The 15,702-nt window shown below is 41.0% G+C and overlaps 1 protein-coding gene across 1 annotated transcript in view; it reads right to left on the reverse strand.

Moving 5' to 3' along the window:
- Window positions 1-15,702, reverse strand: part of snx4 (sorting nexin 4) — a 59,940-nt gene that overhangs the window by 40,885 nt on the left and 3,353 nt on the right. The window contains exon 2 of the mRNA XM_020526792.2: window positions 6,736-6,860. Coding sequence (XP_020382381.2) covers window positions 6,736-6,857 — 122 coding nt within the window. The 5' untranslated portion in view covers window positions 6,858-6,860. The remainder of the gene's footprint in view (window positions 1-6,735; window positions 6,861-15,702) is intronic.

Here is a 15,702-nt window from a genome sequence, read left to right on the forward strand (position 1 = left end):
CTTGGTAAAGACAGATATGGAGGATTCATTTAATACCTCAGCCATGCTGCCATGTGTAAATCTCCTTTCTGGTCCCCAGTCAGCCCTACTCCTTTTACCACCCTTTTTGTATTTTGTGCCTATAGAAGACTTGGGATTCCATTTTGTTCTCTCCCTGCCATTTCCCCAGTTATGTAAATTTAATCTGATTTACTTTGGTTCAGTTTAAGAGTACTTCACAAAGGGAGACTAACAAAAAAATACAAAAATTTAGGCCCTTGGATGGTGAGCAGGGAGGTGAGGAGGCAGATGTTGCACCTTCTGCATTACATGGGAAGGTGCAGTGGAGAGGGTGGGTTGTGTTGGTAGTCTTGCAATGGACTAAGGTGCCCTGCAGGGAACGTTCCCTGCAAATGCAGACGAGGGAGTGAGGGGAAAATGTGTTTGGTGTTGGTGTCCTGTTGGAATTTCTGAAATGGTGAAAAATTATCCTTTGAATGTGGAGGCTGGAGGAATGAAAACTGAGGACAAGGGAAACTCTGCTCACCATCCAAGGGCCTAAACAGTCTGTCCAGGAGAAAGAGCATTTCACCTGTACCTCCTCCAATTCTGTGTACTGTATTCATGGCACCCAATGTGGCCCAATCTACATTGGAGAAACCAAACGTAGACTGGGTGACCACTTTGAGGAACACCTTCGGTCTGTGCGCAAGCAGGACCCCGATCTTCCCGTAGCCAGTCATTTTAACAGTGTCATACTCATATGCCCACAAAAATTGGTCCTTGGCATGCTAGTGTTCTAGTGAATCACTGAGCAAACTGGAGGAACACGTCATCTTCAGACTAGGCACCTTACAGCCTTCTAGACTTAATATTGAGTTCAACACCTTCAAATTGTGAACCAGCTCCGATTTCCTGCCTTTTTGCTTGTTGTTATCATGTCCTCTCATCTCTGCACTGCGCCTCCCCCCAAACCCGCCGGGACTGTCTGTCCTTTTGAGTATGCTAGGAGGCACACCATTTTTCTGCCATTCTCACATTCCGATCACTTAATCTGAACTATAATTTTCTCCATCAGCACCCTAAACCCACTAGACTCCCCCCATCTCCCATCCCTGCCCCAACCTATAGCACAAGTGCTGACCCTTCCACACTTCACTTCAGCCCTGAAGTCATCTCGACTCAAAAATGTTAGCTTGCTCTCTCTCTCCATGGATGTTGTCTGACCCACTGATCTCCAGCATTTGTTGTTTTCAGTACCCTCCAAGGCAGCCTCGGAGTCAATTGCATACAACTGCTGCGTGCAATAGGGTCTGTGCCAAACCCAGAATGGAAAGTACCACATCAACAGCTGATCAGGATTTGCCTTATGTTGCCCTTGAGAGAAAATCTCTCAAAATGTATTAGAACCATTTCTTTTCCAAGCAATTTAATAAATCACTAGTCACCAAACAGACACCCTGAAACATGCTAAACAACCATCATTCCCAGAACCAGGACCCCACAACATTCCCTTCCTCACTGATTTGGAATCATACTGATTAAAAGAGTTCCCTGGGGACATTTCAGAGAACACTTTTTCCCCAGCCTGTATCATTCCAGGATAATTGAAATTATCCTTCATTACGCCATAGTTCTGGAAAATCTAAAGTGTTGCTGAAAACTTGCTTCTCCTCCTTCCCTCAACTTGGTGGCCAAATGCACATATCCAAATAGCAGAGTGGGCTCCTCTACTCTTCACTAATTCTAACTTTAACCCCTCAATTTCATAAACCTCTGTAGCACAGGAATAGGAATTAATTAGTCAAAGTTGCCACCATGCTCCCTACATTATTCCCATTTTATCTATCTTAAATAACCACAGCTAGCATTAGCTGCTTCCAAAAATATTTTTTCAACTAGACCAGCTTTCATTACATCATAGCTCCATACAATGCATTTAAAATCCACAGGCCCTCACATGTTTACATACCAAAAGTACCCATGTCTCATTTTTGCCTATCATCTAGTCCAACCTGTTGCTGTTAGTCTTGATTTCCCCAGTCTTTTGGGCACTTTAATCCTAGTCTCTAATTTGTCATCTGAGCACTCATCTGTTATATTATTTTAAGCACTGCCCACATTTACTCTGTTGGAAAAAAAAGTTAACATAGACTCCACCTTAGGTCAGCAGGAACCAATTTATCTTGAACAGATTCCATTCTCCAGTGTCCTCCAATACTGAACGGGCTTTGGATGTGAACTACAAGTTTGTTCATCGATAAACACCAAAACAAACCCAAATTGCATCTTTAAATCATTTCTATATCAAAGTTACAAATAGTACAAATATAAACAAATATATTTACATCACTTTTACACACACTTAAAAAGACACCACTATCAAGCAGCATTTGCTCAGAAATAACTAGTTCACACATACTTATGTTGGATTCTAACCATAGTCACTCAGTTCCTGAGCTCATTAAAGCAGTGGTCCAAACATAGACAACACAGCTGAAATCCAGAGATGAGGGTAACTGACCTTGACATCAATGCAACATTTGACCAAACAAGGCATCAAGGAGCCTTAGTGAATCTGCGGTCAGTGGGAATCAGGGGGAACTCCCAACAGGAGTCATTGAGCATAAAGATGGTTGTGGTGTTGGGCAGTTCAGGGCATCACGTTAGGAGCTCCTCAGCTTAGTGTCCTAGGGCCAACCATCTTCAGCTGCTTCAATGACACTCTTTCCACTACAAAAGTGGGCATATTCACTGATGATTGCACAATGTTTAGCACCCCTCATGACAACTCCCAAACGGAAGCAGTTTGTGTCCAAATACAGCACGACTTTGTCAGCTCAAGCCTGGATGTGGTCTAAGTGATCAATAACAACATTTATGCCACATGTGTCAGGGAACAACTCTCACAAAAATCACAATTTAAGGCAATACCATCACCGAATCATCGATTAATATCCTGTGTGTTGCAGTGACCAGAAATTGAAATAGATCAGATAAGTAAGTGATCTCAGGGTAGGAATTCTGAAACAAGTATTCAGCTCTCCACAACTCAAAGCCTGTCCAAAATCTAAAAGAAACTAGTAAGGGATGCAATGGAATACTCTTTGCTTAGCTGAATAGATGCAGCTCCAAAAACAAATTAAGCTCAGACAAGACAAAGCAGCCAACTTGATTGGCATCCCCTCTACCATCTTCAACATTCATTCCCTTTACCACCATCATACTGTGGCTGTGGCTGTGGCAGCGGCAGCAGCAGCAACATGCACCATTAACAAGGTGCATGCAGTAACTCCAGCCTCTTAACAGCATATTCCAAACCCACCTTAGAAGGACAAGGGCAACAAATGCAGTGGGAACACCACAATCTGCAAGCTCTCCCTCCAACCACACATTATCTTGACTTGCTCCTTCAATCACTTGGGCAAAGTCCTCAAATCTCCCTTCCGAACAGCATTGTGGCTATCCCCGTGGCAAAAGTGCTACAGTGATTGAAGGAGGTTATTAGGGATGGGCAATAAATGCTGGCCTAGTCAGTGACACACATTCCATGCAATTAATAAAAACTAAAATGCATTTGACGTGGTCAAATTGCCATTGCTATCAAATGTCAGAGTCATCTTCAACGAGTTGCACGTTATTGTAACTAATACCTCCAAAGAAAAGGGAAAGGCGATGGCCTAGTGGTATTATTGCTAGGCTATTAATTCAAGCAACTCAGGTAATGTTCTGGGAACCCGGTTCAAATCCAGCAGTGGGAGATGGTGGAATTTGAAAACAATAAAACCATTAGAATTAGGAGGAGAGAGTGTACTGACAACCGTGAAACCATTACTGAACGTCAGAAGATGCCTGTGGCTCACTAACACCCTTCAGGGAAGGGAATCTGCCATCCTTAACTGGCTTGGACTAAGTGACTCCAGATCCACAGCAATATGGTGAACTCTCAACCGTCCTCTGAAGTATCTTGTCAAGCTACTCAATTGTCTCATTACGAAGTATCAAAGAAATTAAACTAGACAGACCACCTGACACCTTGACCCGGGCACCGGGAAAGATAACAGCAGAAACAACCCTGTCGATCCTGCAAAGTTCTCTCCACTAACATCTGGGGGCTGGTGCCAAAGCTGGGAAAGCTGTTTCATAGCCTAGCTCAAGGAACAGCATGACTTGGTCATACTCTCAGAATCACAGCTTACGACATACCAGACACCATCATCACAATCGCTGGATATGTGTTGTCCCACCAGAAGGACTGACCCAGGAGGTGACAGCACAGTAAGGAGGGAGTTGCCCTGGGCATCTGAAACATTGACTCTGGACCCCATGAAGTCTCATGGCTTCATGTTAAAAGTGGGCAAGGAAACTTCCTGCTTTTTATCATGTACTGTCTTCCCTCGGCTGATGAATCAGTATTCCTTCTTTGAATAAGGCTTACAGGAAGCACAGAGTGGCAAAGGTGCAAAACATACTCTGAATGGGAGATTGTGTTCACCAAGAGTGGCTCAGTAGCAGCTCTACTGATCAAGCTGGTTGGGTCCTAAGGGCCATAGCTATCAAACTGTTTCCTCACCGCTTGCCACAGACCCAAAACAGGAGGAAAAAACATACTGGACCTCATCTTTGCCGAACTATCAGCTGCAGAAAAATACTGTCCGTCATCAAAAGCAGAACCTGCAACCTCATGGCCAAGCACTCAACCATTACCACCAAGCCAGGAGACCAACCCTGCTCAATGGAAAGTGCAGATGGGCATACCAGGAGCAGCACCAAGCATATGTAAAAACGAGGTGTCAACCTGGTGAAGCTAGCAAAAGCAGTTCTACTTGCAAGGCAAAACAGCATAAACAAGTGATAGAGCTAAGCAATCCCACAACCAATGAATCAGATCTAAGCTCTGCCACATTCAGTCGTGAATGGTGAAGGACAATGAATAACTCACTGGAGACAGCTCCACAAGATATCCCCATCCACAAATGATGGGGGAGCCCAACACATCAGTTCAAAAGATAAGGCTGAAGCATTTGCAATGATCTTCAACCAGAAATGTCGATGATCCACGTTTAACTCCTTTTCTGGTCCCCAGCATTACAGATACCAGTCTTCAGCCAATTTGATCCACTCCACGTGATATCAAGAAATGCTTGGAGACACTGGATAGTTCAAAGGCTGCGGGCCCTTACAACATTCCAACAATCACACTGAAGGCTAGAACTTGCTACTCTCCAAGCCAAGCTCTTCCAGTTACAATACTGGCATCCACCCAATAAAATGTGGAAAGTTGCCCAGGCATGCTGTATGCAAAAGCAGGATAAATCTAACCCAGCCAATTATCACCTCACACTACTCTCTATCAGAGAAGTGACAGAAGATGTCACCAACAACACTATCTCGCATCACCTGCTCAGCAATAACCTGTTCAGTGACACCCACTCAGCCCCTGACTTCATTACAGCCTTTCAAAAATGGAAAGGCCAGAAGCAAAATTGGAATCAACATGTATCCAGGGACAAACTTCCCACTTGGAGTCATACCTGGCACGCAAGATGGTGGTAGTGGTTGTTGGAGGTCAGTCTTCCCAGCCCCAGGGCTACTCTGAAGAAAATCTGCAGAGATGTGTCCTAGGCTCAACCATTTCCAGCTGTTTCTTCAATGATCTTCCTTCCAAAAAAAGGTCAGAAGTGAGGATGTTTGCCGATGATCGCAGAATGTTCAGCAGCATTTGCTACTCCTCAGATACCAAAGCAGCCAATGTTCAAATGCAACAAGATCTGGATGATATCCAGGCTTGGCTGACAAGTTGCAAGTAGCATCCATGCCACAAATGCCAGGCAATGTGCATCTCCAATAAGTCACATAAACTAACTACTACCCCTTGACATTTAATGGCATTACCATCACTGAATCCTCTATCATCATCCTTGGAGTTACCATTGATCAGAAACTCAACTGGACTCACCACAAACACAATGGCTACAACATCATCAGTTAACACAGCAGGAAAGTAAACCAAAACAAAAAATAAAACAAACAAAATAAAGGGTTAGAATTATGCAGTATTTAAAGTGATCAAAAACATACAACCATCACATTGGCATTACTTAGACTGCTCAGTTATTCCAGTTGCTTACTAAGTTTCACCAATTTGAAAATTTAGGTAGAAATTGGAAAGAAGATTTAATCATGCAATTTAGGCACCAGTAATTTCCTGCATAAAAGAGAGACTACCATTGCACCATACAAAAAAAAAAAATCTATTTCTCCATGACACCGGTTTTTTCCTTGGCCAAACGTGATTATGATTTAAATCAATTGTGATTTTATGACCTGGACAAATATTGAGTTAACAATTTTAGAATGACATGGGTTTTGTTTTAAAAACCCAAGTTCCAATTACACTTTAATCTCAAATAAATTAACATGACTGTACACCATGTCTGGGCATAACATTGACCTGGCACAAGAGATCTCTCAGTGGCTCACTTAGCAACAAATTTTACAATTCTTATGCAGTAAAATGTTAAAAAGAGGAACAGCAACAGAATTAAATCAGAACTTTTACAAAGACATGTTTATCAAGACAGGGACAAATCACTTTACAGTTACATAGCAAGAACTGCTAAAATGTCTGCTACTGAAGTCTAAAGTCAAAGTGTTATTTGTGTATTCACCAAAGAATATGTAAACTACAAAGGCAGTGGCCACTACAATGGAGCCAAGTAAAATGAATTTTAGCTATAATGCATATGCACATACCTTGTTTCAATGAGGTATACTGTATAAGTCTCCTGCATGTTTACCGCATTTTTTCCTGTTCTTTTTTCCGCTTCTGACACACTGATCTCCATTTTCTTCAATAAGCAGCTTTTGTCTTCCATGATCTATTTATTTAGAAATAAAACTGGACAATATTAATATTGTTTCCTTATTTATATATTGTACAAAGGTAATAAAACAGGAGCATAAAGAAAAGTTAGAATGCAATACACAAATAAACAATTGGACAAATGCCTTAGTCATAAATCTTAAACAGCATCTTGAGGGAAGAATACCTGGACCAAAGAGGCTAGGCAGCTGAAAGCACAGCCAGCAAAATAAGAACCATAATTAGGTAAGAGCAGATAACTGATGGTTGTAGACTAGTGAACGTTAAAGAGACAGGGAGGGGGGCAAGGTCATGGGAGGAATCTGAAAACAAGGATGGGAATTTTAAATACAATCTTCACTTAATCTGAAGCCAATACAGATGGAGAAAGGTATCAGTGAGGTAGAAATAGTTCTGACTGCTGACAACGCTTAACACTGATTTCAGATGATGTTGTTGAGAAGCCACACATGGATGCAAAAGAGCAGAACATTTTACAAACGGAAATGTATGTGAGAAAGGTAGAAAAGCCACTTCAAGTGATTCATTGGCTATAATTATATGGAAAATAATGGAGCCAGCGAATTGCATTCCTACCCAGCTAAACAACAGTGGGGAAGCATGGATTAGAATGGTGGGGTCATGGAAGAGTTGTTCAGAGAGGAGTAACATCACTAGACTAGTGATCTAATAGCCCATGCCAATGGTTGGAGAACATGACTCAACTCCATCCATAATAGCTGGAGGAATTTAAATTCAATACAAAATATCTGGAATTGAAAACTAGTAATGATGTCTATATCAATTATCACAAAAAATCCATCTGGTTACTAATGTGCTTTTAAGAAAGGAAATCTGCAGTTCATATCCAGTCTAGCCGATATGACTTCAAAACCATAGAATCACAACCTCACCAAGGAGGCCACTCAATTCAAATGACAATTAGGAATGGGCAACAAATATTAGCTTTTCAGGTGATGCCCACACCACAAGAATGAATAAGTATCAACCATGATAAAAACAAATTGCTTGAAAAGCTCAGCAGGTCTGGCAGCATCTGTGGAAAGAAATCAAAGTTAATGTTTCAGGCCAACTAACCCTTCCTCAGAACTGGGTTCTGTGGTGGGTGAAGGAAATGGATGTAAAGCTGGACTGTCAGTAGTTTAAGAGATTAATGTCAAAAGGTGGAGCTCAAAGAACAGGATGGGTAGGGAAAAAACAAACAAACACAGAGTTCAAAGCAAGGGCATGAGGAAGTTTGGCCCATGCATTTTCATCCTTTTGTATAGAGAATTGCTACTGCCTGCAAATATTGCCCAATGAAGTTTTCAAAAACCCGATTATCATTCCTCATTTTGCAGCCATATCAAGCATAGCGAGAAGTGATATGGAGCAAAAGGGTAGCCAGTATGTGCAAGTATAGTTCCTGTAGGACCGTGTTCAAATAACGACCGGAAAAAGAAAAAACGGTGAGTGGCGAAAACTAGCCACTTTATTAAGCATCCGCAGTAGCACAGCTCAAGGCAGTGATGGAATCCAAAGTACAGTGCTTACAGTAGCATCTTTATATACAGTTCTTACATACATGAAAATTCTAGCACTATGGTGTTAAATAATTGTATCTATTGTACAGAAGCATTTGCATGACATCTGCCCTAGGAAAGGAGATGGTTTAAACATTTGCTAAATGTCGGCTGTTACTCTTGACAGGATTAGAACATCTGTCCAGTCTTCTTGTATAATCAAGAGGTGTTAGCCCTTAAAATTAGTAAATGTTAGTTAAAATAGACCACATATGATCTAAATAATGGAGAAATTACACATGTACTCATTAAAAGGATAGAGGATATTAATCCGATTACCACAGCTGGGTCGTGAGATTTTATTTACTATTACTGGTTTTGACCATTCTTACACATTCCTTCATGCGGTTTCATGGAAGTGCCGTTTCGTTAGTAACTTTCTTAAAGGGGTTGGTGGCCTTATTTAGTATGTATTTAACCGGTACATGCTAAAAACGGAGGAAACTTGACATTCTGCAACCTATTCAAGTCCTGAGGGACGGTTGCTAAGGTGCTGATTAATATTAGAAACATTCCATAGTTTTGGGTGAGTCATGGAGCCACGATGGCATTGTTCTGAATAGGTTACAATACTAACATCGATTCAGGGGTGGCCTTTATATAGAATCTGGTCTACACACTGCTTGCAGCATTGAGCATAGCACTGAAGGTGTAAAGAAGCAGTAATGGGTTGGAAGGCATGTATCGATTTAGTCTCTCTTGTACGAGTAAAATGTACTACAAAATTTATGAATGACTGACTGAAAGAAACATAGCACAATAAACAGTGTGCTGGTTAGTAAAAAAAAGAGTTATGAATGAATGAGAACACAGTATTAGTAAATATACAGCGCATGTGAGCAGGTTGGTAACAAGACCTATAATACAATATCTCACATTCCAATGGACATAGGATGACTTCATTTTTGAAGTTTAGGCAAAAATGATCTTGGCTGGATCATTGTATTTTTTCCCACAAGTACCAGCTAAAAAACATTGGAGATTAAAAAAAAATTACACCAATGTAATAGCTGAAAAGTTTACACTGGACACATAAAATAGACTATAATATTGTGATGTATTACACATCACAATCATTTAAGTACGCCATATACTGGGTTAGAATAAACATTATCAACACCAAAATGGCATGGCAAACCATTACTCAAATGGTATCAAACACTACAAAGTCACAAAAAAAAATTGAGAGCGAACGGTCAATCTGGCATCGACCCAGGAAATGGAAATAACAATGGCAGAAACAGAGGGGAGATGACAGCCTAGTGGTATTAAAATCACCAGACTATTAATCTAGAGACCAAGGTAATGTTCTGGGGACCAGGGTTCAAATCCTGCCCAGGCAGATAATTGAATTCGATTTCAATGAAAATTTGGAATTACCAGTCTAATAATGATCAAGAAACCATTATCATGTTCATGCTTCTGACCAGTGACAGGCTGTGTCATACTTTGCGAACCAACTTTAACTCACTTGCATAGATGAGTTTTTGCTGACATTGTCCCCCTAGTTAAAATGCAATAAAAGGGAAACAACTAATAAATGTCTGAAAAACAAAAAACTAAAAATCCTGAAAAAAAGACATGACGACAAGATAAAAAGAAAACGTGAAGAGTGGGATTTGGAGAAATTGTTTCAGGGTTTATTTTCATATTGGATCTATTCTCAATCAAACTCTTTTGAACTGTGAAAGCACATTACAGAAAGACAATTTCCACTGGCAAAAATCACACAAGGAGATTCGACTGGGAAGACCACATCCTCTCAAATTGAAAACAAAAAAGTGTGTCACTGGATTATTAGTCTCAAAGCCTGAGCTAATGTTCTAGGGATATGGGTTCAAATAGGCATCTAGTGAAACGTAAATTAAGTTGCTAAATCTGAAATTATTGACAGCGAAACCATTCATCAGTACTATCTATTAAGGAAGGAAACCTTCGATCCCTACTTGGTCTGGCCTAGATGCAACTCCAGATCCACAAACATGGTCAACTCTCAATGGCCCTCTGAAATAGCTGAACTTTAAAGGGAAATTAGGGACAAGAAACAAACGCTGATTTTACCACTGACATATCCGTACGAAACAATATATTGTATGTAGATCCAGATTGATTAGAAAATGCCCTGCCATTCATATCCTTTCCCATTAGACATTACATAATCCACGTAAATTACTAATCCCATTACATTCTATTCTTACTGTTGCTTCCACATCTAAACATGTGAACTGCACAAACACAAACATATTTTGTTAATGAGAGATAGTATGAAGTTTCCAACCACTGTGTTAGATGGGTGAATACTGTAAACATAAGCTAAATATACACAGATGTAGGTAGGACGAGACTGGACAAGAAAACAAGACACAAAAATGTTTTCCATGAAGCAAAAACTGGATAAAGCGGCAGGAAACCAGGTAATTCCTCCAGCCTATTCCCACGAAATTTCTGGATTAACCAACTTCCCTTCCTGATCCACACATTAGTCAATATTAAATTTTAATTCATTCACAAGATGTTGTTACTGCCAGCTGCACCAGCCTTTATTGCCCATCCTTAATTACCCTGGAGAAGATGGTGAACTACCTTCTTGAACCACTGCAGTACAATGGCTGTTGGAAGAGCCACAATCTGTGTTAGGGACAGAGCTCCAGGATTTTGAAGCAATGACAAAGAACAAAAATTCACCCAAATCTGGATGGTGAGGGGCTCGGAGCGGGTCTTGCAGGTGATTCTTTTCCCATGTTTCTGCTGCCCTTGCATTACCAAGGTTGGAACGAATGGCACTCCCCACTATACAACCCAAACTCTGGGTCCACTATGCAGATGGCACCTTTGCGATAATCAAACGTACATGACTAGAAGAAACCCACTGACACAAACAACATCCTCATTGGAATAAAATTCACAAAAAGAGAACAATAACCGACTACCCTTCCTAGAGAGAATGGTAGAACACAAGAACAAAGGGGAACTCCAGACTAGCATATACAGAAAGACCACACATGGACCAGATACTTAATTACGCCAGCAACCACGCCAACATCCATAAACAGAGCTGCATCAGGACATCATTCAAATGGGCCACAACACACTGCAGCAACCTGGAATTGCACAAAGTGGAACAGGAACACTTAAAATGGAGGAGTTTTTAATAAAAAGGAATGAATACCCAAAAAGCACAATCCACCGTTACCTCCGTGACAGACCACAACACGGCCAGACACACTAGTCACAGTAAGTACAGAGACATATCGGATAACCACAAGACTACTCAACCCCTAGGTATCAGGGTAGCCTACAAACCAACAACCACACTGCAACAGCTACTGACGAACATAAAAGGATCACATACCCACAACCAATAAAACTAACATAACACACAAAAATACCATGCAAAGACTGAAAGAAAAACATTACATTGGCCAAATTGGATGAAAATTGGCAATAAAAACAAAAAAAGGATACACAAAAACCAACTAGTCACCAAGAGACACGACCAATTCTCACTGGTCTCAATACACGCAAAGAAGGACACTAATTCAACTGGGACAACACATCCATAATAGTACATGCCAAACAAACATGCCAGGGAATTCCTGGAGGCCTAGCATACCAACCGGAACTCCATCAAATACATTGAACTGGACCCAATATACAAACCACCAAAAAACAAAACCGGAAGTGATGCCAGCTACTCCAGCAAACTGAGGTTATATAACTAACAAGCAGGACAGAACACCAACATTTCACCAGAGGCGCATCAGATGCGCTGATGATATTACCTAGCAGGGTGACAAAACGTCTGCAACCAAACACACCAGCATGGCGAGCAAGTCTACAACCTCATCCACAACCTGAGCTACAAATCTTAAAAAGTTTAGAGTCATTGACTGGCATGTGTGGCCACTAAATGTTATTTGCCACTTGCCACCCCAAACCTGGATATTATCCAGGTCTTGCTGCATGGCTTGCTTCAGTATCTGAAGAGTCAAATGGTGTTGAATATAGTGTAATCATCTGTAAACATCCCAACTTTTGACCTTACTATGCAGGAGCTGAAGACATTGCAAAAAGAGCTTGAGCCCAAGCAAGAACCCAAGAGAAAAAGTAGAGAGAAAGAAAAAAAGAAAAAAAAAAAAAAAAAAAAGTTCACATCCGTATCCAAGCATTTATATTGCTCTCCCGGTGACTAATTTGCTACAGACTCAGCCAGCTGGAACCAAGCCAATGTAACTTCAGTTCCAACCCACTGCAATATGAACCGTAATGTCGGTCCCAGGTTGGACAGTGCGCTGTAAATTTATCCAGTATATGGCATAGGTTTCCAGTCATATTACAAAGTATCATAAAAAGAACGCCACTGATCCACTAAACCTACATAAATTCTATGTTTCCAAATAAAACTACAGGAATTATTTAATGATATTAGGAAAACAACAGATTCTGCTGAACTCTGACTTTGTGATAAAGCAATTTGAAACTATAAAAAATACAAATTATAGGACCATTACTACTTTGTATGAAGAGACTCTCTAGCACAATATTGATTTAATGATTTGAAAATTTATTGCACTGAGATAGTTGGAATTTCTAGTAATGGCAAGAAGTTAGCCTTCAAGAAATCAAGAGCTCCTTTGGGGTGGGGCACTGGAGAAGTTCAAGAAAATATCTCACTTTTAACAACCCACTGAAATCCTAAACAAAATTCTTCACAAGGTTTAAGGTGTTTTAAGTAAACAGTTTTAATTACATGGGAAGAAGTTCTGCTTTGTGATTAAACAACTCATCTTTTTCAAAATATATAATCATATATGCAGCAATCCCAATTTATCTTAATTATAAATTTGCTAAATTAACTGCAGAGGCTGGTCAGGTTCCAGCCTTTATTGCATACCTGTATAAAAGAAAGCAGCATACACAAAAATGTACTTGATAAAGTTAATCCAGGATTGTTGGGAAAATTTGAATCCAATGAAACCAATTACATGAAACCAGATTTGAAGGGAACCGATGATGTAATGGTATTGTCACTGGACTAGTAATTCAAGACCCCAGTAATGCACTTTGAATCCCACCACAAATGGTGAATTCGAATTAAGTGATCTGAAAATAAGTCTAATCACAGTTACTGTTGTTTGTTGTTAAAACCCATTTGCTTCACTACCTCCTTTAAAAGAAGAAAGTCTGCCATCCTCACTTGAGTGACTCTTACTTGCCCTCTAAAATAGCCTAACAAACCACTCCAATGCCCCACCCAAGGGAAGTCTTGCTCTCTTGAAGGCTAATTTCGTGTCACTATTAGTTGTATAAAACCGCTAAGCAATGACACAAGTACTGAAAGCAAAGACTGGAAACTTAGACGTGTTGACCTCGCTAAATCCGGTTTACTAACATGTAAAGCTAATACCAAAATTAGGGCTGTCTCACTGACTAGACAAGCAAGAGCCTGACATAATCATACTTACACACAATGTCCCAGGAAATATCTTCACCGTCCCCAAGTATGCAGAGACAAACCCAGGTGGAGGTGGTATCACAGAGGTATAAGTCGGGACAGAGTTGTCTTTGGCATTCTCTACGTTGACTTCAGATCTTAGTTAGCCTCACAGCATGGGTCACACATCAGCAAGGAAACTACTTGATCATCACATACCACCCTCTTCAGCTGATGAATCAATGTTCCTCCATGTTGAACATATTTGCAGAAAGCAGTGAGATGCTAAGGACACAGACTGTACTCTGCATGAGGTCTTCAAAGTCCATAACCAACGCTGACCAAGTTGGTTGAATCCTCAAGGATGTAGCTCCTCGACTTGATCCCTGGGCAGGTGGTGAAAGAACCAACAAGATGGAAATGCATATTTGACCTCATCTTCATCAGTTTGCCTGTTGCAGATATCTGCCCACTATAGCATCAGTAATATTGTCTCTAGAGGGACTGCACGGTGATCAGTGATCAGAGTCCCTTCGCCACAGTGCCCCACAACACAAAGGTTGTGCTCAAATCACTATGCTAAACAGATCTAGCAAGTTACAACTGGGCACCCACGAAAAGCTACAGGCCACCAGCAACAGAGTTGTACTCTGCCATAATCTGCAACCTTGTGGTCCAGCACAGTCCACACACAACCATAATTAAGCCAGGAGATCAATCCTGATTCAAAGGAGCAGCCCCAGGACCAGTCATTCCAAAAAGTGACATATCAACTGAAGCAGCTCGGAACATGACTAGTTGAACGTCAAACCGGATAAGGAGCAAGTGACAGACAGGACTAAACAGCTCCAACAACCAATGAAGACAATCCAAGTACTGCAGTTCTGCCATGTCCATTTGTAAAATGAACTATCAAAACAACTTAATAAGGAAGGTGGGTCCACAAATGTCTCAATTGTTAAATGGTGTAGAGCCCAGCACATCAGAGCAAGAGATAAGGCTAAAGCATTTGCAGCAATCTTCAATCAGATGCGGCGAGAGGACGAACTTTTGTGTCCCCCTCCCGACATTTCTAGCCATCAGATGCCCCTTCAACCAAATTAATTCACTCCACACGATAAAAAGCATTAACTGAAGGCACTGGATACTGCAACGATCCTAACAACAGTAGTGCTCCCGAACTTTCTGCACCGAAACCAAGCTGGTTTAGCTACAAAACTGGCCTCTACCAACAAGCTGGAAAATTGCCCAGGTATTCCTGTATACAAAATGCAGAACAAATCCAACCTGGCCAATTATCAACTGAGAGTAGACTGAACGAAGTATCAGGAAAGTGAGGGAAGATGCCATCAGTGTTATCAAGCAGCACTTGCTGAACGATAACCAGCTCACTGACAGAGTTTCAGTTCTGCCAAAGGCACAACCTCTGAGCTCATTACAACTTTGGTTCAAACGTGGACAAAAGAGATGAACTGAAAGAGTGAAGCGAGAATGACTGCCCTTGTCTAGTGTCATCAAGGCACCTTAGCAAACGTGGTCTCAATGGGAAATAGTGAAAAACTCTTCTCATTGCAATCATACTTGGTAACAGCCAAGATAGCCATGGCTGGTGAAGATCAGCCCACGAGTTCCTCAACATAGCCAAGGACGGTTGGGTCCAGGATACAAACAAAGGATGAGTGGGGATACTTGGTTACAAATCGAACATTCACCACCATTGCACTTCAGATACTGAAGCAGTCCATGTCCAATTGCCACAAGATCTGACAAAATCCAGGCCTGGGCTGACTAGTGTCAAGTAACAATTACACCATACATACTGCCAAGCTACGACCATCTCC

Source organism: Rhincodon typus, chromosome 7, assembly GCF_021869965.1.
Source record: "Rhincodon typus isolate 14 chromosome 7, sRhiTyp1.1, whole genome shotgun sequence".
NCBI classification, from domain to species: domain Eukaryota; kingdom Metazoa; phylum Chordata; class Chondrichthyes; order Orectolobiformes; family Rhincodontidae; genus Rhincodon; species Rhincodon typus.